Below are 24,367 nucleotides of genomic sequence, written 5' to 3' on the forward strand. Positions count from 1 at the left end.
AGCTCGTTCATGGTTACAAAAATCGGGATTTTTGAACCCGGATTCAGACTCCGATGGAAATCCTCGCCAACATTATGTCAACGTCCGTTTTAAAGTAGTGTAATGAGCTGAGTTAAAGTTATTAGTTAATCAGTTATGCAGATGTTGCATGTGTTCACGTTATGCTCCGTTACCAGCTGTAGTTACGCGAGACAACCCGAGTTTTGGGGGGCCGTGTATGCGGAAGTGTTCGTTCGGCGTGGTGACGGCCAAGTGACCGAAGTTGAGTTGTTTTATATAAATAAATGCAGCGGAGTTGCAAGCCAGTCATCGCTTCCTTATTGACGCTGCAGCATTGGGGTGAGCGTTACAGTACTATAACACAGTCACAGTCCATCCACCATTACCCTTCCCTTCGTAGTCTATGTCTGTGAGGCAGCGCACCATCACCCAGGGTTCCCCGTCCCCACTATAATAAAAGGACTCGAAATGACTCGAAACTTAAATGGCACGACTTGTGACTCGACTTGAGATTTGTTGGCTGTGACTTGTGACTCTACTTGAGACTTGCTTCGTCATTGACTCGACTTGGCTCGGAACTCGAAGTCAATGACTTGAGACTTGCCAAACAGTGACTTCCCACCTCTGGTATCTAGTTACATGAACGCGCCTCCTCCTCCTCCTCCTCATGCAGAGAGCATGTACCGTTAAACGAGTCTTCATGACCATGTGTCCCTACATGTTGTTTCTAACTTTATTGATGATCTGGGAAAACACAGCGACCTGCAAGTAGCGCAGCGTCTTCAATAAAGTGACGTACGTCTTAATGCGAGGCTTCAGAAATGAACACCCCCCCCCCCCGTGTGTGTCCTCTGTCATTTAGCCGTCACTGGAACATGTTTTTTTCCTTTGTTTAAGTCATCAGCATGCGGGTCGATACGTGTGAGTATTAATGCTACACTTTATTTATGTTTACATCTACTTTGATTTTCACTACTACTATACATACAAAGAGTTATTTGACATTATTTTCAAATATTACAAACATTAGGGACGAGGACATACACTGTATAATGGTACATGTTATTCTGGGTGCATGGTGAAGAAACTACACACTCAGTGTGTGTGGAACATACCGGGAAAAAGAAGTGGCAGAAAACTGGATTTCGCTTCAACTCCAGTTTCCGTTGTGCTTTCACACGTTTGAGACTATAAGAATCTTTTCCTGCACCAAGGAGCCCCCACAGGAGAGAATCTTTTCAGCCTTCCCTTGAGTCCTGGATCTGGATCTCCATCTTTACTAGTTTAATAGGCACATGGGGCATTGTCTTCTTGGGACATACTGTGGGTTTGCGTGTCCGGGTCTTGAAGTAAAGGGAGTACGTGGGGGGAGAAGTCCGTCTGCACCCGACGCGCCCTGACGGCTCCTCTGGCGTCTTCCATCGATAAGTGTGCAACAAATGTCAAAACCAGCGAGATCAAAGAGACTTTCAGCCTATTGATTCCGCCTCAGATCAGAGAGAGGTCTTCAAATTAAGTGCAAGGTTTTGAAGTAAACGCTGTTTTGCCACAGAGTTTCATTTATTTTCAGCTCCATTGCCCTAATTGGCCCCAGAGTAGGAGGGTGGATTGGAAAAAAGAGAGGGGGGGGGGGGGGGGGCATAGACGCATAGACCCAGGGCCAGCTATCCTTCTGAGACGTGCACGCTCTGCGGGGAGAAACGTGCATTTACATCGGTGCCAAAAGAGCAAAGACGTGTCAGATCTGCGAGTGGTCGAGCAGAGAGCCCCCTGGGACACTCGATGTTTCACGTGCACAGTGTCTCCTCCCGTTCATGCACCTGCACGAGGACACGTCGCCAGAGGCACCCGGTTGCTGTTTCAATGGCTTTTTAATCTTTATTTTTGGATTGCTGTTATCAAAATCACAGCACATTTCCCTGACCGAAACGCAAGAATTCCCATAACCCCCCCCCCCCCCCCCCCCCCTTCTTGGACCCCCTCCCCCGCTCACATTTATCTGGCTGTCTTAAGGGAGGATGCGTGGGCTTACCCCCCCGGGGATGGACCGCGCTTAAAGTATACGGCCCATGATAATTTATTGATCAAATAGCCAACCTTTATTTGCCCTTTGTGAGGGGAGTGATGAAGGGGGCCGGGGTGGAGGGGGGGTGGCTGGTCATTTTACGCCCAATACCTTTACGACCAAATGTCGGCACGTTAGCGCGCTGACGATTTTTGTTTTGTGTGTAGGATTTGTCGGTTTGATTTAAGGGCCTCCATGGTGGGGGTCCATTCTCTGACCGCAGTGCTGTATTTTCAGACCTTCGTGGATTGCTTTGCGGAGAAAGAACATCAGTCTCACTTCCTGAGTAGAAGCCGCGCGCGTCGGACACCACATTTGCGTTGGAGGATTTGTCATTTTGCGCCCCATGTAACACACGCCTTGTTCTTAGCTCAACCGCCATGTATTTATTACTTTATTCAAATTGGGGCTTCAGGAGCAGGAGGGTGTAGCGTTGGTTCAACCTTATTTAGGCTTCTGTAATCCTTCAGTTCACCTTAAAGTCACCATGACAGGAGGAATAACTATTTTAAAGTTGTCAGCTAATTTGTTCACACATCACTAAACTCGAATGTAACCATAAGTGTCAGAATATGTTAACGCTTTTATAACACCCCCCCCCCCAAAAAAAAGGAGAAACTTTTTATTTTTCTTCCTCCTGTGAAGGAGGAGTTTGTGTGTCTTTTATTTCCCACCATGTTAAACTATGTGTGGTTCCACCTGAAGATGTGAAATCAGAACATTGCAGTGAGACGTCTCCCCACCAGTGGAAGTCCTTAAACGGCTCTAAATTCATATAAATATTCTACCCAAGAAAACCCTGATTTTGGTGATTGCTTTGAGGAATTCGTTTAGACAGTTTATGCTCTGCTGGAGTAGTATACAACCATAAAAAACGGGATTCATGCAGCTGAGCTTTGCTCAAACTTTGCAAATCACATTTAAAATCCTTGTTGAAACCCCGAAGGTTTCCAGCAACAAGCCAACACCAGTCTGAGATGTGAGGCAACAAGAGTGAGATGATGCAAGAGACCTCTAACATGATCCATTTGATCTGTCAGTGCAGCCACACAATAATAGGGTCTTGGGTTTGAATACTCCGTGCATGAGGCTGAATTACAACCTGGGATGAGTCTGCCCCAGGGCCCCCCAGAAAACATACGTCTACTGCATAGCAATTGGTTGGTGGGACTTTGATTACTTGTAACAGAGGAAGCGTGACAAATGACGGCCTAAAGGTGGGTGCTGCTTTACGTTGTAATCCACAAGGGAGGGTTTCAAAGAACGTCCCCCGTGCCGAGATCTAGTTACAAGACCAAGATTATTTCACAGGGCTTTACTTACAAGATGCATATTTCGAAATTGATTTGGACTTAATCACTTCACCGCAAAGTAACCGTGGAGCAGGGGCAGAACCACCTGAATGGAGGAGACAACGACGGCTCAGCAGTTTATTTTTCTCCCCTTGACCTTCTAAGATTAATCCAGATTTGATCAAGCGGTGTATATATTAATTAAATATGCAATGTGTGCATCTCATGTAGGGTTGGGAAATTGTCATACATGTGTTTTGTTTCATCTTAATCAATGTAGAGGAAATGACAATGAAGTAAAAGAATGCAGGACAGGATGAGAAAAGTTGTCTTAAACCAGCACATACTTTAGAACTTGTAGCATGTCAATGCAGATTATGAATTCATTTAGAAAAAGAAAAATATATTGAAACTAGCAATGACCAACTATTAGGATAAAATCAGCTGTAGACTTCTCTCAGTAGAACAAACACACAAAAACACCTTTGAAAGTGAGATTATTTGCACGCTCTGTCGCACAGTAAAATCAATTTGCAATGTCCCAACAATTATAAGAAGTTGCTTAGTCACAGCAGTCAGAAAAAATAATCACTTGATTAAAAAAGTTACTGACTGAAGTACATTTGTTAATTGCTCTGCTAAACACGATCTAACAGCGACATCTGCTGGAAAGCAACGTGAGTTACAACTGTAAGTGAAGATGAGACATTGTGATGAATGAATTAACGTGACACTGTTGATTGCAAACGAAAGTGTGATATTCATTTGTGTTAGATATGTGTTATAACCCGTCCTAATATAGCTGCCCTTCAAAAACTTCCCGTGGTTTGGTAATATTTGTGATGTTACCGAGAGCCAATCATGTCTGTTCTTCTTTCCCCCTCGACCAATTAAAAACAGGCATGTTTGTGGGTGGAAGTTCCATCCGTCGAAAGTTGTCTCAGCGAATATCTCTAGAGCTCCAATGCGAAGGGATGGGTTTAAGTAGAGGGGGAAGTGTTTATCAGATCTGCGATCTGCGCAGGCGCGGCGGCCATTTTTTCAATGCGTGCAGCTGAATGTGTCAAAGTGTCCCACACACGGCACGAGAGGACACACGGGATGCACATCCCATAATGAGGCGGCATTATTGACACCATTTGTTTAAAGCCCGCTAGCCCCTTTAGCCTCGGAGTGCCGATACTGAAGAAAACATCAGTGGCGAAGCCATGTTGCGACGGACGAAGGTGGTGCTCCAGAAGCTCCTACGTTTAGGGTGAGTTAACGTCAGCTAACGTCAGCTAACGAGTTGCTCGTCAATGAAATAACGTTAGAACTTTTTTTTTTATCACAAAGTGTCTTTGCCGGTGTGACTGGATTCATTAAGAAGCGTTGACCATTGTGGAAAACGTGACCGTGTTATTTTAACTGATGCAACACAACCTGATGCAACCTTACCGTTACGTTAACCTTAACGTTAACTAACGTTACGGTTTTGCTGACGTCACTTGGTTGTTTACGGTAAGCCAAGTGTCTGCTTAGTTATCCACCTTGAGTTAGTCAACTAACTAGCATGTCAGGACTTCTTCTGATTTGAAAGATGAAAAGCCAATCTATAAATTTCAGTCACTACTTTTCATCTTTTTAATTAAAGAATTGTATTAACATATAACTTCTGATTAAAATGCTTTGTTCTCAACATGAAGCACTTGTCCTCCTGTGTTCTTCCTCCAGCTTCAACAGACCGCAGCAAGCTTGGAGGCTGCAGAGCTCTCTGGTCAACGAGAAGGCTTGTCAGTACCAACCGGGGCAGAGAATCCATGGGTTTACTGTCAAAGAGGTAATGCCCCCCCCCCCAAAGTAACAACATCCAAGCCTCATTAATCCTCTTAAAAAGATGCATCATGAAGGAAGTGGCTTTTCTCTCAAGGTGGTCGGGGTCCCCGACCTGTTCATCACAGCGGTGAAGCTGACCCACGACCGGACCGGAGCGCAGTACCTCCACGCTGCCAGAGACGACTCCAACAACCTCTTCAGGTCGCTCCATCTTCTCAGAGACCAGCTCAGCACATCGGGACAAGAAAAGAAAAAAAACAACCCAATGCCTCTTTTTCTTGTTTCAGTGTGCAGTTCAGAACGACCCCCCGGGACAACACGGGGGTCCCACACATCCTGGAGCACACGGTGCTTTGTGGATCTGAGAGGTATCCCTGCAGAGACCCTTTCTTCAAGATGCTGGACAGGTCGCTGTCCACCTTCATGAATGCTTTCACAGGTAAACCAAAGAAATGGGGGGGGGGGGGCTTGTACAGGAATGTCCTGAATCCTCAAAGGTTTACTGTTTGTTTGCTTGGTGGTGAACAGCCAACGACTACACCATGTATCCGTTCTCAACCCAAAACGGGAAGGACTTCCAGAACCTTCTGTCCGTCTACTTGGACGCAGTTTTCTTCCCTATTTTACGAGAGCAGGACTTCTGGTGAGTTCTCTTATTACATGTTTCAATGCTGAAATGGCTCAATCATATCTTCTACGTACCCAAAAGTTAAATTCTGGCCTACGTGTAACGCCGAGCTGTGAGGTCTGACTCTGAATGTGTTGATTCCTCAGTCAAGAAGGCTGGAGGCTGGAGCACGAAAACCCGACAGATCCCGACTCCCCTCTGATGTTCAAAGGAGTGGTGTTCAATGAAATGAAGGGCGCTTTTGTAAGTCATGCCATTGATATTTTGCATGAATTCATAATTCTGATCTGTACAGGTTATTTTATTTGTATTTTTTTTTTCATGCAGACAATTTAGATTCTTTCACTTTGTAAAATCCAAACGGTTTTTAAACCTTTTAATTCACAAATATGTTTGTATTGTTGTATAATATAATATTTCATGAAATATTCTTTTATAAGGAATAACGAAGCTGCACAAGGAAAGCAAGAACAAGCATAGATCAGCACATTTGACTCATCTGCTCAGACCTCAGTCTGAGAAATGTCATTATTTAACTACGGAGCGCTTAGAACCAGCAGAGCACTAAATGTAGTTAGAATTTCTAGAAGCTCTGTTTCAGGACAGCGCCACACAGCACTCTGAGGTTTAGAAATGTCGCTGACACAATATATTTGCGCAAATATAAGTATACGTTTGGGAAAAAAGGAACCCGGATATTAACCTCTGGCCCCCTGGGCTCCCACGACCTTTGGGTGCAGCTCAAGGTCAAAACAACCCAAAGGTGTTTCCATTGTTGACGATGCTTTGCTCGTGTGTGTTCTTACAGTCAGACAACGAGCGCGTGTACGCACAGCACCTCCAGAACAAGCTGTACCCGGAACACACCTACTCCGTGGTGGCGGGGGGGGAGCCCCTGGCCATCCCCGACCTCACCTGGGAGCAGCTGAAGGAGTTCCACGCCACGCACTACCACCCCAGCAACGCCCGGTAGAGCCACGCACAGCCTCAGAAAGAGCACCACGCACACACAGCAGGACGTAAGTCGGTCCTGACCGAGTCCTCCGTGCGCTCCTCAGGTTCTTCACCTACGGGGATTTGCCGTTGGAGCAGCACCTGCAGCAGATCCAAGAGGAGGCTCTGTCCAAGTTCGATCGCGTCACCACAGACACCGAAGTCCCGCCCCAGTCTCGCTGGAGCAGCCCGGTGAGTTGGTGACGCCGATCGGTTCAAAGCCACTTCAGATCATGGTGGATTCAATTATCTTGTGCATGACTTCAGAAACAGGAAGTGCTCTGACTGAGTCTCCTTGGTTTCCCAGAGAGAAGCCCATGTGACTTGCAGCCCTGATGCTTTGGCTCCAGATCAGGCCCGGCAACACCGACTGTGTGTGAGCTACCTGCTGGGAGAGTAAGATCTCCTCATTGGTGGCTGTGTATGAGACGCTGAAGCCACATGACGTACTGCATCCAGCTGTTCTTCTACAGGAGACGGTTCTTTATAACAAGTGTTAGTCGGTAACATCTGATTTCCTCTCCTGCAGCATCACTGACACGTTTGAAGGATTCACTCTCAACCTGCTGTCATCACTGATGATCTCTGGACCAAACTCTCCCTTTTACAAGGCGCTCATTGAACCCGAGTTAGGAAGCGACTATTCTTCTGTCGTAGGGTGGGTGCACTTTGAGACCTGCAACGTTCTTCTGGGGGATTTAAACCATCGTTTTTCATTTTTAGTGTAGATGTCCAATCAGTGTTATTGGTAAATGGACTCGTCTGAAGCCATTCATGCTCGTAGGGCCTACATGGACCAGCATGCATTGCAAATGAGCTTCTGACGCCTGGAGGCATTTGTTGAAAAAGTTGGGCTTATTCTGCCTAGAAGGTTTGGTTCTGCTGTTCCCTCACCTTCATGCAACGTGGTGCAGGTACGACGGCAGCACCAGAGAGGCCTCGTTCCAGGTGGGCCTGCAGGGGATGGCTGAGGAGGACGCGGAGAAGGTGAAACAAATCATCAGCCAAACCATCGACGACATCGTAGAGTAAGTACCGCGGGTCGGGTTCTTCTCATTTGACTAATCCAACGTGGTTTTATTTCTCTCGGATGTTGATGCTGGTCCGAGTCTGTAGTAACTCTCACAGCCTTCATAATGTAACACCACCTAGTTTGTTTATACTTCCTTCCAGATGTTTTAATCTATTCTTGCACCTGGCTCACAGAACCGGCTTCCAGGAGGAAAGAATTGACGCGCTGCTCCATGAGATCGAGATCGGGATGAAACACCAGTCTGCGAACTTCGGCCTGTCTCTGGCCTCGGTGAGTCCCCCCCCCCGCCCCCCCGCCTTTGAGAATAAATCAAGCAGCTGTTTATTTATTTTTGTTTTAGTTCATAGCGTCCTCGTGGAACCACGGCGGCGACCCGGTGGAGCTGCTGCAGATCAACGACAGCGTGGACAAGTTCAGAGAAGCTCTGAAGGAAAACCCTCGCTTCCTGCAGGACAAAGTGAAGTTCTACTTCAAGGTGGATCCGCTTGGAGAGATTCACGTGGACCGAATATCTCTTCCTTTCCATAATGAACATGTACAGACTGTAACTAGCTCAGGACCTTTTAATGTGATCAAGGCTTATCTGCCCCCCCCCCCGCAGGAGAACACCCACAGACTGACCCTGTCGATGAGCCCAGACGAGGCCTACTTGGAGAAGCAGGCCAAGGCTGAGGAGGAGAAGCTCCAGAAGAAGATCAACGCTCTGTCTGAATGTGACAGGAAGGAGATTTACGACAAAGGTACCAACAATAATATTTGATGTTTTATTCACTTAAGCACTAAAAAGTTAAAGAAATGACAAACTGTTCCTTCCTGAAAGGCCTGGAGCTGCTGGCTGCTCAGAGTCGCCCCCCCGACGCCTCCTCGCTGCCTTCCCTCAGAGTGTCCGACATCGCGCCCACCGCCCCCGTCACCCCGGTCCAGATCGGCGCCGCAGGTCCCCGCGCCGCCGTCCACTTCCTCGCCGCCTCCTCTGCACAGTGTCGGTAGCGTGCTGCTTGTGTCGTCCTCACAGGGGGGGTCCCGGTTCAGTTCTGTGAGCAGCCCACCAACGGCTTGGTTTACTTCCGGGCTTTCTGCAGCCTCAACACGCTGCCGGAGGACGTCAAGCTTTACGTCCCGCTCTTCTGCAACGTCGTCACCAAGTGAGTCCCAGCTGCTGCCTAAACACACGCTGACCGTGTGTGTGTGTGTGTGTGTGTGTGTTCTGCTGCTTCCCAGCATGCAAAGCGCCCTCTTACAGTGAGTGTGTGTGTTTAGGATGGGCAGTGGCACCCAGGACTACAAGCAACAGGCGCAGCAGATGGAGCGGAGGACGGGGGGCATGTCGGTCTCTCCCCGGGTCGTCACTGACTCCGCCCACCTGGACGCGTACGAGCAGGTGGGTCCTTCGTGGTCCGAGCCCGGCTCAGTGTGGATCTGGGAGCAGGAAGTGATTTTTGTGCGACGCGTGTCCCTCAGGGGGTCCTCCTGTTCTCCTCCTGCCTGGAGAGGAACCTCCCTCACATGTTCCGCCTGTGGAGCGACATTTTCAACAGGTGCGTCCTGCAGCTCGCCGCGCGGCTCCAGACGGCGCGGCGCGATACTGACGCGGTCCGTCCTCTTCCTCTAGCCCCCACTTTAAGGACGAGGAGCGGATGAGGGCGCTGGTGAAGATGTCGGCGCAGGAGTTGGCCAACGGCATCTCCTACTCGGGTCACATGTACGCCATGACCCGGGCAGGAAGACACCTGACTCCAGCAGCAGAACTCCACGAGGCTTTTGATGGGATGGAACAGGTACCGAGCAGTGAATGTGATTCAAAATGAGCTGTCACAGATTCTAATGTTCTCTACTTGTGCTCTTTATTTGTTGTCGTTTTGGTCCGTGAAACAGCTGCTTTGTGTTTTTTCTTATTTGATCCTCAGGTGAAGTTCATGAAGTCGATCGCTGAGACGTCCGACCTCAGCAGAGTCATCCGAATGTTACCGAGAATCAAGAAGCACCTTCTCAACCCTGCAAACATGAGGTGGGTTCACACTAAAGTTCTACACATCTGTTGCTGCAATGTTAGAACAAATGGAGTTGTGGGTATTTTTTTTAGTTGGTAACCTGCACTTTAAATGACTTCCTCCCAGGTGTGCGATCAACGCGACTCCCCAGAACATGTCGGACGCCTCGGTGCAGCTGGAGAGTTTCATGAAGGAAGTTGCCGTGAACAGCAAAGTCCGTCGAGCCGTCAGGACCAACATCGTCGAGGTGAGCAGACACTGGACCTCCGATCGAAGCAGAACACGCCCCTTGTAACACGCTCTGTGCGTTGTGTTGCCTCCCCCTCAGAGGCCGATCGGCTCCGATGACTCCGGCATGAGGAGGAGACTCGTGGTGGTGAGTGGACTCCTGTCTCCTCCGTCTCCTCCAACCAGAGAAACCCGCCGTCTGTAAGTGCCGTTTGCTTCCAGGATGAGAACTTCAAGCCGTGTCAGATGAAGACCATCTTCCAGCTGCCCTTCCCGGTGAACTTTGTGAGCGAGGCGGTCCGCGCGGTGCCGTCCTCCCACGAGGACTCCGCCAGGTACCCGGCTCCGCCCCCTCCGTTCAGGTGTAGCGCTGGTGGCGTCCGCGGTCTGACGCTCTTTCTCTGTCTGTCAGCCTGCGCATTTTGGCGAGGATGATGACGTCGAAATTTCTCCACGGAGAGATCCGGGAGAAGGGAGGAGCCTACGGGGGCGGGGCCAGGATGAGTGACGGGCTCTTTTCCTTCTACTCGTACAGGTGAACTATTGCTCCATTAATGCCATCTCTGATTTTAAATGCGGCGCTTAGTGGACACTGACGTCTCCTGCGTCTCTCAGGGACCCCTCCCCGGTGCAGACCCTGTCCGTGTTCCGCAGGGCTGTGGACTGGGCCAAGTCGGGACAGTTCAGCCAGCAGGACATCGACGAAGCCAAAATGTCCGTCTTCTCCTCGGTCGACTCACCCGTGTCCCCCGCCAACAAAGGTGAGACGCCCGCTGTCCCACCTTTCCACATCAAAGTGTGGAACATTTATTCGGCTTTTACACCTTTTCAGAATGCGATTTTAAGTCCAGTTTCTGCTTGAAACTGCATCAGGGTTTGAAGTGATTCCAAACGAGGTTAAATGTCTGACCCTGAGCCGTCTTTGTGTCCCAGGAGTTGACGGCTTCGTCTCCGGCGTCACAGACGAGGCGCGTCAGGAGCACAGAGAGCGGCTCTTCGGCGCCTCCCACAGGAGCCTCGTGGAAGTGGCCGAACGGTAGCGCCTCTCATTCATGACTTTGAGCGCTTCGGGACGCAAAGGGAGTGACGCGTTGTAACCTGAAGTGTTGCTTCCTGCAGGTACCTCGGCGCCGGCCAGAGGACGTGTGGCGTTGCCGTCCTGGGTCCAGGGAGCGAGACGATTAAGAAAGATCCGTCGTGGATCTTAAAGTGATGTGATTGGCAGCCGTTTTATAATTCAATATAAAGTGTTTTACATCTTATTAAGAGAGTTGCCTTTAGCCACATCTTTAATATCCCTAAAGGAAACTCTCTCAATAGGATTATTACCTTTACATGTTGTAATTTCTTATCATGAATTGTTGTACATATAAATGGAATCATTACCACATTACAGAATAATATTTGAAAAACCTTAACTGAGTCGGTTCTTTTTTTTAAAGTTTCCTGACAGTGATTCAAATTGTGAAGTTTTAAATTGTGAATTTGCAGTATATTATGCGTCATGTGAAAAGAGATTATTTGGAGAAAGACAATATTTAAATGCTTATATTACTCCAACTGTATGTACACTGTTGCTAAATTATGCTTAAAGTGCTTTACGTAATATCCATTGACACTTGACATTTCACTACTTTGACTTTTTATTGCACACTTTCTTTGTGACATAATGTACTGATTTAATCTTCAGACCCTTTTCCCGATCAATAGAACAAACACATGTTTAAAACTAACTGTCCACACAATAAATGCTTTGTTACTCGGACGCACACTTGACAGGACGTGAGTGGACAGCAGGACCCGACTCACAACACCACGGAAAAGATAACACACACACACAGACACACACAACTGGACCAGCTCACCATTTTACAATCAAGTTGGTGGAACCTCTTTGGACCAGCGACACATTGTGAGTATATGAGTACACACACACACACACACACACGTATGCATATATTAATATTCTCTTTCTAAAAGCAGCTTCAGGGGGCGAGTTGATTAAAAGGAAATCCTAAAACGTCACTTTGCTCGGCCTGGAGGCGTTAGACCCACCAGGAGGTTAAAGGTCAATTCTACACAGCTACAGGAATAAAGCTTCAATACCTATTCAGTACATAAGGAGTGCTTAGATTTATATATATATATATATATTTTTGAGTGTGTATATAATAACTGATCTGGAGAATACATATCGGCTGTGATGGCTTATTGAGGAACTCTATTTTGATTGCCCCCCCCCCACCCCCTCCCTTCAAATTCAACAACCAAAACTCCAAAATTCTGCATCATCACCTAAAAAATAGAAGATGCCTTCTGAAAGCACCACGACTTCAACACACGTTACAGCTTGTTTCTCTTTTAAATGACCACCGTCTGTCTTTGATCTCCAAAGACCCCCCACCCCCTCAGACCCCCCCTCAGATGGTGTCGCCCTCCTTGGCTCGCACGCGGGCCACGTGTTCCAGCTGGCCGGAGTCGGACACGTCGTAGCTGGTCTTGTACTTGGCCAGGATCTTCATCAGGGGGCGGAGCTTGAGCCACCACTGCTCCTTGGGGATCCTGTGGCTGAGGAGACCAAAGGGCGTCGTTGGACTCTTTTATGTGGGTTCGTTTTGGTGTCGTTTTGGGGTCGTTTTGGTGTCGTTACTCACACGAAGTCGGTCTCGTCCCGCAGTTTGGACACGGGCTGAAAGACCAGAGCCCTGCGGCGCATCCCCAGCAGGCAGGCCGTGTCCTCCGAGTTGGTGAAGACCCGCCCTGCGAGGGAAGAGCACCCGCCCGCCGTTAGCGCCGTCCGCAGGCTGCATACCCCCCCCCCCCCCCCCCCCCCCTCACCCAGCGGCGTCTCCTCACCTCCTTTGTAGGACTCCTTGAGCGTCTTGGTGACCCACTGGATGGCTTTGGCAGCAACTTTGGTGCCAAAGTTTCTGTCGAATGGTGAAGGAGCCCCTCCCTGCATGGGAATCAAGTTCTATTTTTACCAAAAAACACAGTGAAAAGCTATTTAATTTGCATTTTTAACGATCACAGCGGTGAGACCTGCTGCATGTGGCCGAGGATGTTCTTCCTACAGTCGAAGACCCCTCGGCCCTCCTCCGTGTACAGCTGGTAGATGAAGTCCGTGGTGAAGTTCTCGTTGGAGTTCTCATTCCTGAAGACACGAGTCAAACGTCTCGGCTACTTGTGCAAATCACGCAGCCGAGAAATGTGAAAGAAAAAGCAGAGCTCACCTGAGCACCAAACCTCTCTGGATGCTCGTCTTCATCTTCTGCGTCAGATGCTCCACGTTGGCCTGAGGACACACAGTGAGGCGTCACAGCAGCCCCCCCCCACCCCCCCCCCTCCCTGCAGAGCGGCGTTCACACCACCAGGGGGCACCAGCACTACGCTTTCTACCCTGCTGGTGCAGAAAGGTCTATTTGGGGGGTGGTGGTGGGGGGCTTTCTCTTTTTCAGTTTTAACTGCTTTAGAATCATATTTTACACATCTGAGCCTTTTTGACCACAAATTTAATTAAAATAATATATATTTATATCTTCTGTCACCACCTGACTGCGTTACTTTTATTCTTATAAAAAGCACATCAAACAGGAACCAGAACAAAGGTTGAAGAACGCATGTTTTTTTTTTCCTGACCTGCAGGTCCCGGATGTTGAACGGCTCCTCGTAGATGTAGACGGTGTCGGCGCCGGCGGCCAGCCCCCCCACGGTGGCCAGGTAGCCGCAGTAGCCCCCCATGGTCTCGATGATGAAGACGCGGCGCTTGGTGCCGCTGGCCGACTGCTTGATGCGATCGCACGTCTGTAGTTCAGCAGATGATGAAAATCACAAGTGTCCATAGAAATGAACTTCTCAGATGGGGGGGGGGGGGGTTCTAGATGTTCTTCCCTATTTTGAACTGAACACTGAATAAAATCAACAATACGCCGTTACCTTCAGGCTTCAAACATCCTCTCCATAAACACGCCTCTCACTGCGGGTTCTCAGGCCTCTAGCCGTGTCCCTCTGACCCCGTGACCTCTGACCCCTTACCTCCACGATGGCGTTGAGGGCCGTGTCGGCGCCGATGCTGAGGTCGGTGCCGCACACGTTGTTACTAATGGTGGCGGGCAGCATGCACATCGGGATGCAAAAGTCCTGGTAGTCGGCCCGGGCCTCGTACAGCTGCAGCAGGGACTCAAAGGCCTGGTGGTGGGGGCCGTGATATCAGACCGTGAGACTGCGTGTCTGACCTCTGTGTGACCTCTGTGTGACCTCGCACTGGCTGCTTCATGGTGCTCAGCGGCTCCCTTTGCTTGAGCCCTCGGCTGGTTTCTAACTGAAGATGATTCTGGTAGATGAACATGTAGATCATCTAGTTTTTACGCAACAGTGTGTGTGTGTGTGTGTGTGTGTGTTTGTTTGAATAGACAACAGTTCAACCCTCTCTCTTCAACACGTACATACATGTGTATATACACATATACACATGTATGTACGTGTGTTTACTGGACACCGCCGACGTTAAAGGACTCAAGTAAAGGTCCTTTGAATTTAACACCATGAAAATGCAGCTCTGCAACGTGTGTGCGTGCGTGTGTGTTTGTGCATATGTATGTGTGCATGTATGTGTGTGTGTGTGTGTCTGTCTGTTTGTGTGCATATGTGTGTGCGCGCTGCAGGCCGGCTCTCTCCAGGTGACGGGGGCTTTGGCTTCTCATTGGCTGAGAAGAGATGAGGTATGGTGGTATCTGGGTGGGGGGGGTTTCACCCTGGCTGTTGACGTGTAAAGATAAAGGCCTCCTGGGGCCAGAGGGAGAGGCGTCCGGGGGGGGGGGGGGAGGGCAATGCTTCCTTTTATGCACAAGAATGCAAAGAGGGGGCGGGGCCTGGTGTTAAAATAATAGCCTGTAATATCAGACCTGCTGACTGAACCGCATGCAGACTCACTTTGACGAACACATGCCACAACACACGTGACGTCATGCCGAGCACTTACCTGACCCCCAACAACAACAACAACGACAACAACAACCACAACAAGCAGAATCAGGAGGTCCACTGAATAAGGTCAATAAGGTCAAAGGATGACACGATGTCGAAGTTGTGGCACGATTTATCATCTCAACAATAAGTAACAATTCAAATGTGTGTGTTTGTGTTATATTTGTTAAGTTGGAGAGTGATATTAAGGTGAAGCTTGATGTCCACTGATTAACTAAATGATCCTGGTCGACTCCACGTTAAACTAAATAAAAAAACACCACAAACCACCGCTTTCTTTTAATGTGGAAGCAGAGATTCTGCAGAGAAGATGACCTTCAGGGGACCTCCGGCTGTCACCTACTGGTGACACTTACGTCAGTAATGGCGTTCAGAGCCGTGTCTGAGCCAATGCTGAGGTCTGAGCCGGGGATGTTGTTGGAGACGGTGGCGGGGACCATGACCATGGGCACGCACAGCTCGTCATAGCGGTCGCGCGCCGCGGCGAGCTCCAGCAGTCCCACGTAGGCCTGCAGCGGTGAGAGCCAGCAGCTCATTGGTGGGCGGGGGGGGACGCACAGGCGAACATGAAGGTGGGGGTGAAGCTAACTTAGCGTAGCGACATCTTTGATATTCGGTCTATCCTACCCGGTATGAACACATAAAAATCTTGAGGGTCACATGGGGGGGGGGGGGGACTCGCGGCGGTTGGAGCTTAGAGGTGGGGGGGGCCTGTTGGTGACAGGCGGACCTCAAAGGGTCAAATCTAGCAGGAGGACGAGAGACAGGCAGGACAGGGAAAGCGGCAGTGGGAGTAGGGTGGTGATGCTGGGAGGAGTTAGGCAGGGGGAGGAGTCAGTGGGAGGGAGGAGTGTGATGGCAGGGGGAGGAGCCAATGGGAGAGAGCCAGGCCGAACAGGACGATGAGACACACAGAGGACGTTTGTAGCTCCACACTCACAGAGACAGGGAGGGAGACAGCGTCCACTTCATGACCAAGCTGCTTCTTTAAGACAGTTTAGCATCTTATTCCAAATGATGAGGTCATGGCTTTGCAGCCTGGCCATGAAGCAATGACCATATATGGACGGACAAGGTGGAGGCTCACTTAAATGTCTCGACTGAATTGTGGAAATGTGCTGATGCAGAAATGGAGATGTTGTAAAGTTCAAATGTGAAATCAGCAACGTTAAACAACATGTGATGCATTTAAAAAGACAATATCTTAACAATAAGAAATATTACTTTCATAGAATTCTGGATATTTAACCGTCTTTTGGTCATAATGGCAAAAAAAAACACACCTCAAACCCTCCGATGACCATCAGAGCGTTGATGTTGTGGATCCTAATCTGCTCAGCAATGTCCTCCAGATGTTTGCCTGGAAGAGTTCTAACACATCAAAAGGAAATGATTTGTTAAGATGTTGGTTTTATTTTGGGGTCACGAGAAAACGTTTTAATGTTGTTAGGCTTCAGTTGCACTGACTCTTGTAGTTACACAAAGTAGAGCATTAAGAATCAAGCCTCAGTTCATTAACTGATTTTTAAAAGATAGATATGAGGAGTATACATGTGAGTCAAAGAAGCACATCTACACAACTATGTGGTGACATAGTATGTGGTATTTTTGTGACTCACCGCTTGGTCCCCAGCAGGGAGCCTCCTTGGCCGGTCCAGCCCCCGACGTCGCCCCACTTGATCTCCTTGATCTGATTTAAAGGAGCAATCAATTCAAGTCTATATTTCGGACCACTGAAGCGTGGACACCATTGGCGTCATCCCCCCCCCCCCCCCGTACCTGTCCCTTGTAGAAGCCCTCGAAGCCGTCGCTGACGGCGAACATCTTGTGGCCTTCGGTGATTCCCACTCTGACGGCAGCGCGCACGGCGGCGTTCATCCCCGCCGCCGGGGCGCCAACGTTCAGCACGGCGACGTTGAAGGAGCTCTGTGGGCCGCGGGGGGGGGGGGGGGGGGAAAGGGGGGGTGAAAGGTCGGTCACAAAAGAAACGTTGTCGCACATGTCACAGTTGAAGGAGGCGGGAATCATCGCGGCAGTTAGAGGCGATTTTTCCCACTGGTGGCGTTGAGTGGCAGCAGGACGAAGGACTACCTGGCATGCAAGAAGCCACATGCCGCTCAAGAGGCGCAGCCAAGCGGCAGCTTCCTCGGCAGACGGACGCCGGTCAATGCAAACTTTCGGCAACTTTCCAGGGTTTTCTGGCCATTCAAAGCGAAGTCATTGTTTCAGAGGCACGAGGTCAAAGGGCACGCGCTGCCCCGCACACTCGTCCACAGAGTCCACGTTGCTATTCAGTGTGCTGCCAATGAACGACTCAGGCCTCATAAACCCTTTGCCAAACCCCGCCCCTCAAAGTCAGACTGGCCAATCAGAGAGTAGCTTCAAGCACTGACTTCACAGGCGGGTTCCATAGATGCTAAAGGTCTTAAGATGTGATACATTTCACAAAATGCCTGAAATGTATCACATCTGATAGTATTTACATAGGAGTGCAGTTATTCTCTTGTTATATTCATCAGCCATTTCTTCCATAATAAAAGCTGCATCTGCATTCACAACTAAACCGGGAGCCCAAACAGTTTGATTGCCCAACCTGCAGATCCTCAGACTGCATTCAAGACTTTTAATCTCAGGGAGGGGGGGGGGGGCGGAGCCTGTGCATTCGGAACGGAAGTTATGAATAAGCAAAGACACTGAAAGAGCTTCTCCAGGTTCACGTGAAGCACATCCCCTGGTGATGCAACATCTGTGCACATCTGCAACGGCTTCTTCTTCGAAGCGGCGCCGAGGAGGAACAAGCAGACGGACGGCGTGCCGGGCGATGGGCGCCGTCGCTTTGTGGCGCCGCGACAACATCGAAACAGATGTTGATTTGTCTCAAAATGGCCTCCGAGATGTTTAGTCATCCTGAGACTAGATGCCATGCAAAAAGGCCTTTTTTTACCTCAGCATTGAGGAATTGGAATAAGAAGCAACAACCCCCCCCCCCCCCTCAGACAGCCACAGAAAGACAGACTGTTAGTGTCACAAAAAGACTGCAGCCCCCACAAGGCACCTGACCAGGAAGTACCTTTAAGCTACCAGTCTCAGAGCCGCTGGTGGGGGGGTCACATTGGAAGAGTTACACTGGTGAGAATCTGCAATCATCAATGCGTGTTATCTTATCATTTTATTTGATCATTTCATGAAGCACTTACGTTGGGGAGCTCGGAGTCGGCTTTGCGGTAGGAGAGCAGGCGGTAGGTGGTCAGATTGTTTTCAAAGCTACTGCAGATCACACACGAGGGAAACGAAACGAGTTAGATGCAGGAAACACACACGCATGTGAGTTCTGTGGAGGAGTCACATGACATGGTGCTTCTTCATCAGGGAGGAGGCGTGAAGAAAGGGACCTCCAACATCTTCACGAGAACCGATCCCATGTTCAATCACTTCAGAAGTACCTTCCACGCAGCCTCACTGCCTCCTCGAACTTCTTCTCGTCCATGGCCTTCTGGACCTCCTGAGTCTGATGACAACACACGCGAGAGCTGCTTCAACACACACGCCGTCAGCTGCTGAGAACCACACACACACGCACACACACTCACCATCTGAACACACTCCATCAGTGGAAGCCGGACCGCCTGGTTCCCCACCAGCGACACGACGCAGGCCGGCGTGGTGGCAGAGGCCTCCAGCAACGCCAGCACCGCCTCCACGCCCATACGGCTGGCCTGCAAGGGGTCAGAGGTCAGCCGGAAGGTCGGCGGCGATATGTTTGCAGTGTAAATAACCGTGTTTGGCGTCACGTGAGTGATGAGGTGCATTCTGGACGCACCAGGATCCGGTCGAAGGCGGAGGGCGTCCCGCCTCGCTGCACGTGGCCCAGGATGGTGACCCGGGTGTCAAAGCCCAGGCAGCGAACCACCAGCTGGGGGGGAGGGGGGGGGATAAGCCCTCAATGACTCATATATAAATGTCCCATTTGTTGTACCATGAACTTAGAATAGAGCTGAAGGAGAGTCTGCGGGTCCCTGCTTACTTCCTTGATGTTATCAGGAGTTATGGCCTTGTTGTGGGAGTCGATGGCTCCTTCAGCTACGATGATGATGTTCAGCCTTTTCTTGTCGGCGCGGTTCTAGAGGGACGAGGAAGAAGTAGGCTTATTAAACCACACAGAGGTATCAAAAAGCCAGAGAAGAGGAGAAGACTCCGAAACGATGCAAACGCACATGTAACATACGTGTAACATACGTGTAACATACGTGTAACATACGGGTAATAACGTGTCGTTACCTCGGACAGCTTCTGACACATGACGTCCTCCCAGCCGTCCTCAGGAGGCATCTCTGGGATAAAAACCCAGTCGGCTCCACAAGCCAAGGCACTGACCATGGCCAGGTATCTGCACACGGACACACGCACACGGACACACGCACACGGACACACAGACACGCACACATCACGGTCACTGCTTTGAAATATCTCGTCGTGTTTATGTGATTTCTTAAAGTCAAAAGTGTGCTGAATGAAATGAGGTTCTGGGTGGATTTGATGCTCAGAATGGACCAGACCAAACTCTTTGATACCGGGTTTAACTTGCGTGTTCTTGCACACGTCTTGCACACGTGTTCCGATGTGTTGGGTGTGTCTCGGTGAGCCTACCCGCAGTGTCGGCCCATGACCTCCAGCACGAAGGTCCTCTGGTGGCTGCAGAGAGGCCGAGCGTTAGAAACACAGAGAGGAGCAACGCGTCGGCCATGTGTCTGGGGGGGGGGGGCGCTCGTTTCGCTCACCTCTGTGCGGTGGTCATGATGGCGTCCACCACCTCGATGATGCGGTGCAGGGCCGAGTCGGTGCCGATGGTCATGTCGGTGCCACAGAAGTCGTTGTCGATGGAGCCGACCATGCCCACGATGTGGAGCTCCGAGTTGCTCCGGGCCGCCTCCTCATCGATGAGGCCTGGAGGAAGGAGGGGGGGGGGGGTTCATTTCCCTCCTCTACGCGCCCGAGCCACCCGATGGCGTGCGTGCGGCGGCTCACCTTGTGCGAGGAGCTCGTCCAGCAGGCCGCTCCACTCCTCCCGGAAGAGGTTGGCGCCGGTCAGGCTGCCGTCGCCGCCGATCACGCACAGGTTGTTGATGCCGCGCTGCACCAGGTTGCGCGCGGCCCTCAGGCGGCCCTCGCGGCCGCGGAACTCCTTGCAGCGGGCGCTGCCGATGACCGTGCCGCCCTGAAGGGGGCGAGGGGGGGAACGCACGTCGCAGCGGGAGGTCAGGAGGGTTACAACAATGCGTATCTGCGGGAGGAGTCTCCTTCCCCCAACGTTTAGCACCAGCTGGTCCCTGCCCAACACTAGTGGGCGGGACTAGAGCGCGTCAATCACAAAGACCGGCCCGTTGGAGCTCACCACTTGCAGCATGCTGGAGACGCTTTCCCACGTGGCCTCTTTGATGTTGTCTCCTCCGTCCACCATGCCCTGGTACCCCTGAGAGGAGCAGAGACGGACAGTGATTAATGATCATAATAAAGCAAAACATCTAAATGAGAGCAACTGAAAAGTAAGAATGAATGAATGAATGAATGAATAATGTAAATACTGAATTCGAGTCAAATCAAATGAAGGAGAATATCTAACAGGTTATTGATGGAACATCAAGATGGTGATCGATGGTGAACTCTGTGCTGCTCATCTTTGTGTCATCAAACACACTCTGAACCCAAGGTCCACAGGCCACACAAACAGACCCCCCCCCCCCCCCCCCCCCCCGGGGAGCAGCAAGAAGACAACCACAGAAGAAGAAGACTCGTCCGGAGTCTCGTCTCACCTCGTAGATGAAGTAGACCTTCGCCTCCACGTAGATCCCCATCCGGACGACGGCCCGGACCGCCGCGTTCATGCCTGTCACCGGGGGAGGGGGGGGGGGGGAGAGAAAAGTGCCCTTGAGTTTTTAGTGGATTTTTAAGTGTGGGAGCGAGTCTGCGATCAGCTGGTCATTGATCACTAAAGCAGACGGAGCCTGGTATTGATTCCACAGGACGGTTGTTGGTGCAACAGGGTGGAGAACCGAGGGAGGGGGGGATGGAGGAAACTCATACGAATGCACCAACTATTTCCATCCCAAGGGAGGGGGGCCCTTTCCAGAAAAAAACAAAGTAAGCAAGCCTTGCTGATGGGAAAAGCCTGCGTTGCTTAGCGACCAGGTCAGAGCTGATTGGTCGAGGGGAATCCGTGACAACGCAAACAAAATGTTTAATGAGTTCAGCAAGAAAGGAACGAGGTGAATTCACTGAGGGACGAATAATGTGAACTCCTCTTCTCACAGTGTGTGTGTGTGTGTGCGTGTGTGTGTTTGTGTGTGTGTGTGTGTGTTTGTGTGCGTGTGTGTGTGTGTGTGTGTGTGTGTGTGTGTGTGTGTGTGTGTTTGTGTGCGTGTGTGTGTTTGTGTGCGTGTGTGTGTGTGTGTGTGTGTGCGTGTGTGTGTTTGTGTGTGTTTGTGTGTGTGCGTGTGTGTGCGTGTGTTTGTGTGTGCTTGTGTGTGTGTGTGTGTGTTTGTGTGCGTGTGTGTGTGTGTGTGTGTGTGTGTGTGTGTGTGTGTGTGTGTGTGTTTGTGTGCGTGTGTGTGTGTGTGTGTTTGTGTGCGTGTGTGTGTGTGTGTGTGTGTGTGTGTGTGTGTGTGTGTGTGTGTGTGTTTGTGTGCGTGTCATGTTGCAGCTGAGCCTTTGGAAAAATAATGTTTCCCTCCAGCATGGCTAGAATATCCAAAGAGACACACATGAAGAGACACACATATAGAGACACATGAAGAGACACACAAACAATAAAAATAACCTCTTTGTTTTGAGGCATAAACTCAAACTCCAAGCTCAGAGCCGGCGCTTGTGAAGGAGAATCAGACACTGGTGACAAGAGAATGATGCTACAAGAGATCATGTGACATGAGAACATGCTACATGAGAACGTGCTACATGAGATCATGTGACATGAGAACATGCTACATGAGAACATGCTACATGAGCACGTGCTACATGAGATCATGTGACATGAGAACATGCTACATGAAAACGTGCTACATAGCTCCCTGCATTGTGGCCCTCTGCAGGTTTTGAGGGGTGGCAGCAGACATTAGACGCTGTCACACCGTGATGTAGAAGCCTCCGTGGCGGTACAGTAACAGGTTTTAACTCTACATTTTGCTTTCATAGTATTCACAGGCCTAATGTGTGAAGCTATTCATGTGTGAGGAGTATTTTCCTGTTGATGCAAAGTCAAAGTCCCATTAATAAAAACATACACAGTAAATCCATAATCACGTTGTTGTCTTTTAATAACTTTGCTTAGTCACACTGACATTGTGCGACTGCTCTTCCTGTTTGTGGAGTTCAGAGCTGTGAGCACGTGATCTGCAAACAGGTGAGAAACCTATTTACTATTTCATTACAATAAGTCTTCCTGCCATCTCGGGCCATGAGAACATGAGGTCACGTGCTGCAGCCTGTAGGGACGCGATGTTACGTAACAGCCTCCTCCTTCTCCCCCCCCCACCTGGGGAATTCTGACGTGACCACACACGATCCGAGCGATGTGATGACGCTGAGTCGTAAAACGTGCGGGTTCACTCGCGTTCTTTCCCCGTGACGGGACGCGTGAGGTTACCGGCAGACACACCGGAAGTTCACGTGCACTGCCGTCGAAATAAAAGCGTCCCTGAGCCGGGTTCGCCGCGAGAGTTTTAGTGTGAAAGGCTCAGCCGGGAGAAGGCTGGTCTGCTGCGGGCAGCTTGACGTCGGTCCTCCGGTGAATCATCCTCGGTGACGTAAGACGGTTTCTACGCGTCTGCTGCAATAACGGATCATCGGATCGTTGTGACTTATTCTAACTCTCTAAAACTAGCACGTAGTCAAAGAAATGAGATGCTATTCAACGGGGAAGCTCAAAAATACTCGCTGTCCTTAGATGCAAAATAAATATACAATTTTATTTTAAGGTCACTAAAGACCAGCTGAGCTGATTGCGGGAATACCGCAGAAAAATCATCAATCACACGGGGGGGGGGGGGGGTAGATTACGAGTCCTGATGCACTGGCATCGTGCACACGCACATATGCATGCACGCACGAACACACGCCGTGCACGTGACTGCAATGGTGCAGGGTTGCAGGGTGATGGGAGAAACAGCAGCAGAAGATGCCTCTTTAATGATCCCGTCCCACTTGTTGATGTCAGCGCTGCTTTTCCAAACGAATCGAACGCACCCAACACAACGGGGATCATACTTAGCAGACCAACTATAAATATTATATACATATATAATATATATACATATTGATACATCTTAGAGCATCCATGTGAGAAAAGGAAAAGAAAAGAGAGAGAGAGAGAGAGAGAGAGGGAGAGAGGGAGAGACATCCTTGAGGCCACACTTCCATTATTGGATTGACGCACTTCCGCGATCTCCTCAAACGGAACCCGGTCTGATCGGAGCTCCATGACTCCACCAGACATAAAGGTCACACGTACGTTGCAACGCGCGCTAACTCGGATCCGGCGAACACGCCAGCGGCGCGTCACCGCGGCGCGTCCCCGTCAGCGTCCGATGATGGGACTCTTTACCTTGGGCATCTCCGCCGCTCGTCAGCACCGCGATGGACTTCCCGGCGCCGGACAGGTTCTCGAAGAACTTCCGAGTGTCCTGCCGCTTCGGTGCCGCCGCCATGTTGTCTGTCGCTATCCTTTCCCCCCCTCCCGGATCCCCCTTTCCCCACTTTAGGCCACAGAATATGAATAAACTAAAGTGTGCCGGTGGTTGTCGTAGCGCAGCGCAGCGGGACACTGGCGCTGTGCGCGGGCAGCGCGCAGGAGTAGCACCGCAGTGGTTACCGCCCCTCTGCGCTCACACGCACACGCACGCACTCACGCACGCACTCCCGCACGCACCTACACCCCATCGATCACAGATCACCGAGGTCCTGCGATGCGTCACTCGTTGTTGTTTCAAAATACAATCTGGAGGCCCAACTGGCTCAGAGAACTAATGATGGATTAATGGGTCATTGTGTAATAATAGGGTAATAATCCCAAAAGCCTTTGTGCTAATCCGAGAACATTTTACTCACACAACAAATAGAGGAAACACAGGATCAACGTTTTTTGTTTTTCAGAAGTTTTCAAAAAAAATATTTTCTTTTTTTTTTGCTCCCAGTTTTCGGATTGGAAATAAAATCAGAGTGAGAGCTCTTCTCTTTCTTCTTCGCTTTGGTTGGTTCTCACGACCTGAGCGGATGAGTGACAGAGAGCTGTCCCCCTATGAGCGGATGAATGTCCATCTGTGAGCAGAGGATTGTCCCTCTGTG

The 24,367-nt window shown here is 50.1% G+C and overlaps 2 protein-coding genes across 4 annotated transcripts; one reads left to right on the forward strand and one right to left on the reverse strand.

Moving 5' to 3' along the window:
* The first annotated feature begins 4,382 nt into the window (after positions 1–4,382).
* On the forward strand, positions 4,383–11,463 carry pitrm1 (pitrilysin metallopeptidase 1). Its single transcript, XM_037459155.2, has 27 exons — positions 4,383–4,612; positions 5,071–5,176; positions 5,267–5,373; positions 5,460–5,611; positions 5,701–5,815; positions 5,947–6,043; positions 6,609–6,769; positions 6,859–6,985; positions 7,101–7,189; positions 7,323–7,451; positions 7,708–7,821; positions 8,000–8,096; positions 8,167–8,301; positions 8,428–8,566; positions 8,647–8,763; positions 8,842–8,971; positions 9,087–9,207; positions 9,288–9,364; positions 9,439–9,604; positions 9,734–9,834; positions 9,944–10,064; positions 10,146–10,193; positions 10,268–10,380; positions 10,458–10,580; positions 10,661–10,806; positions 10,979–11,081; positions 11,165–11,463. Exons 1-27 carry the CDS (start codon positions 4,566–4,568, stop codon positions 11,256–11,258), a joined length of 3,075 nt encoding a protein of 1,024 aa, XP_037315052.2. The 5' UTR covers positions 4,383–4,565; the 3' UTR covers positions 11,259–11,463.
* A 205-nt stretch (positions 11,464–11,668) lies between these two features.
* Positions 11,669–23,926, reverse strand: LOC119209679 (ATP-dependent 6-phosphofructokinase, platelet type-like). Of its 3 annotated transcripts, XM_062557739.1 has the most exons (23): positions 23,628–23,926; positions 20,842–20,915; positions 20,424–20,501; positions 20,057–20,246; positions 19,810–19,975; positions 19,679–19,723; positions 19,310–19,418; positions 19,056–19,151; positions 18,852–18,944; positions 18,622–18,747; positions 18,475–18,539; positions 18,229–18,298; positions 16,811–16,957; positions 16,651–16,721; positions 16,315–16,402; positions 15,388–15,540; positions 14,081–14,233; positions 13,685–13,849; positions 13,279–13,340; positions 13,088–13,199; positions 12,902–13,001; positions 12,700–12,805; positions 11,669–12,613 (listed from the first exon to the last, which is right to left on the reverse strand). In XM_062557739.1, the coding sequence occupies exons 1-23, from the start codon at positions 23,728–23,730 to the stop codon at positions 12,466–12,468; spliced, it is 2,520 nt and encodes an 839-aa protein (XP_062413723.1). In that variant the 5' UTR covers positions 23,731–23,926; the 3' UTR covers positions 11,669–12,465. The 3 variants fall into 3 exon arrangements, with proteins under 3 accessions (XP_062413723.1, XP_037315054.1, XP_037315053.1); XM_037459157.2 differs by lacking the exon at positions 15,388–15,540; XM_037459156.2 differs by lacking the exon at positions 14,081–14,233 and having other exon boundaries at positions 23,628–23,923.
* Between the last annotated feature and the right edge of the window lie 441 nt (positions 23,927–24,367).

The sequence above is a fragment of the Pungitius pungitius genome, chromosome 15, assembly GCF_949316345.1.
Source record: "Pungitius pungitius chromosome 15, fPunPun2.1, whole genome shotgun sequence".
Taxonomy (NCBI): domain Eukaryota; kingdom Metazoa; phylum Chordata; class Actinopteri; order Perciformes; family Gasterosteidae; genus Pungitius; species Pungitius pungitius.

What these genes read in the sequence shown, in the direction of transcription:
- pitrm1 (XM_037459155.2), top strand. Translation starts at nt 4,566, where the DNA reads ATGTTGCGACGGACGAAGGTGGTGCTCCAGAAGCTCCTACGTTTAGG. An exon ending in ATGGGTTTACTGTCAAAGAG is followed by an intron (nt 5,177 to 5,266) that starts GTAATGCCCCCC and finishes TTTTCTCTCAAG; the next exon opens with GTGGTCGGGGTCCCCGACCT. An exon ending in CGTGTCCCCCGCCAACAAAG is followed by an intron (nt 10,807 to 10,978) that starts GTGAGACGCCCG and finishes TTTGTGTCCCAG; the next exon opens with GAGTTGACGGCTTCGTCTCC.
- LOC119209679 (XM_062557739.1), bottom strand. Translation starts at nt 23,730, where the DNA reads ATGGCGGCGGCACCGAAGCGGCAGGACACTCGGAAGTTCTTCGAGAAC. An exon ending in CTCTGAACGCCATTACTGAC is followed by an intron (nt 14,234 to 15,387) that starts GTAAGTGTCACC and finishes CCCCACCACCAG; the next exon opens with GCCTTTGAGTCCCTGCTGCA. An exon ending in TCCTCGGCCACATGCAGCAG is followed by an intron (nt 13,002 to 13,087) that starts GTCTCACCGCTG and finishes ATTCCCATGCAG; the next exon opens with GGAGGGGCTCCTTCACCATT.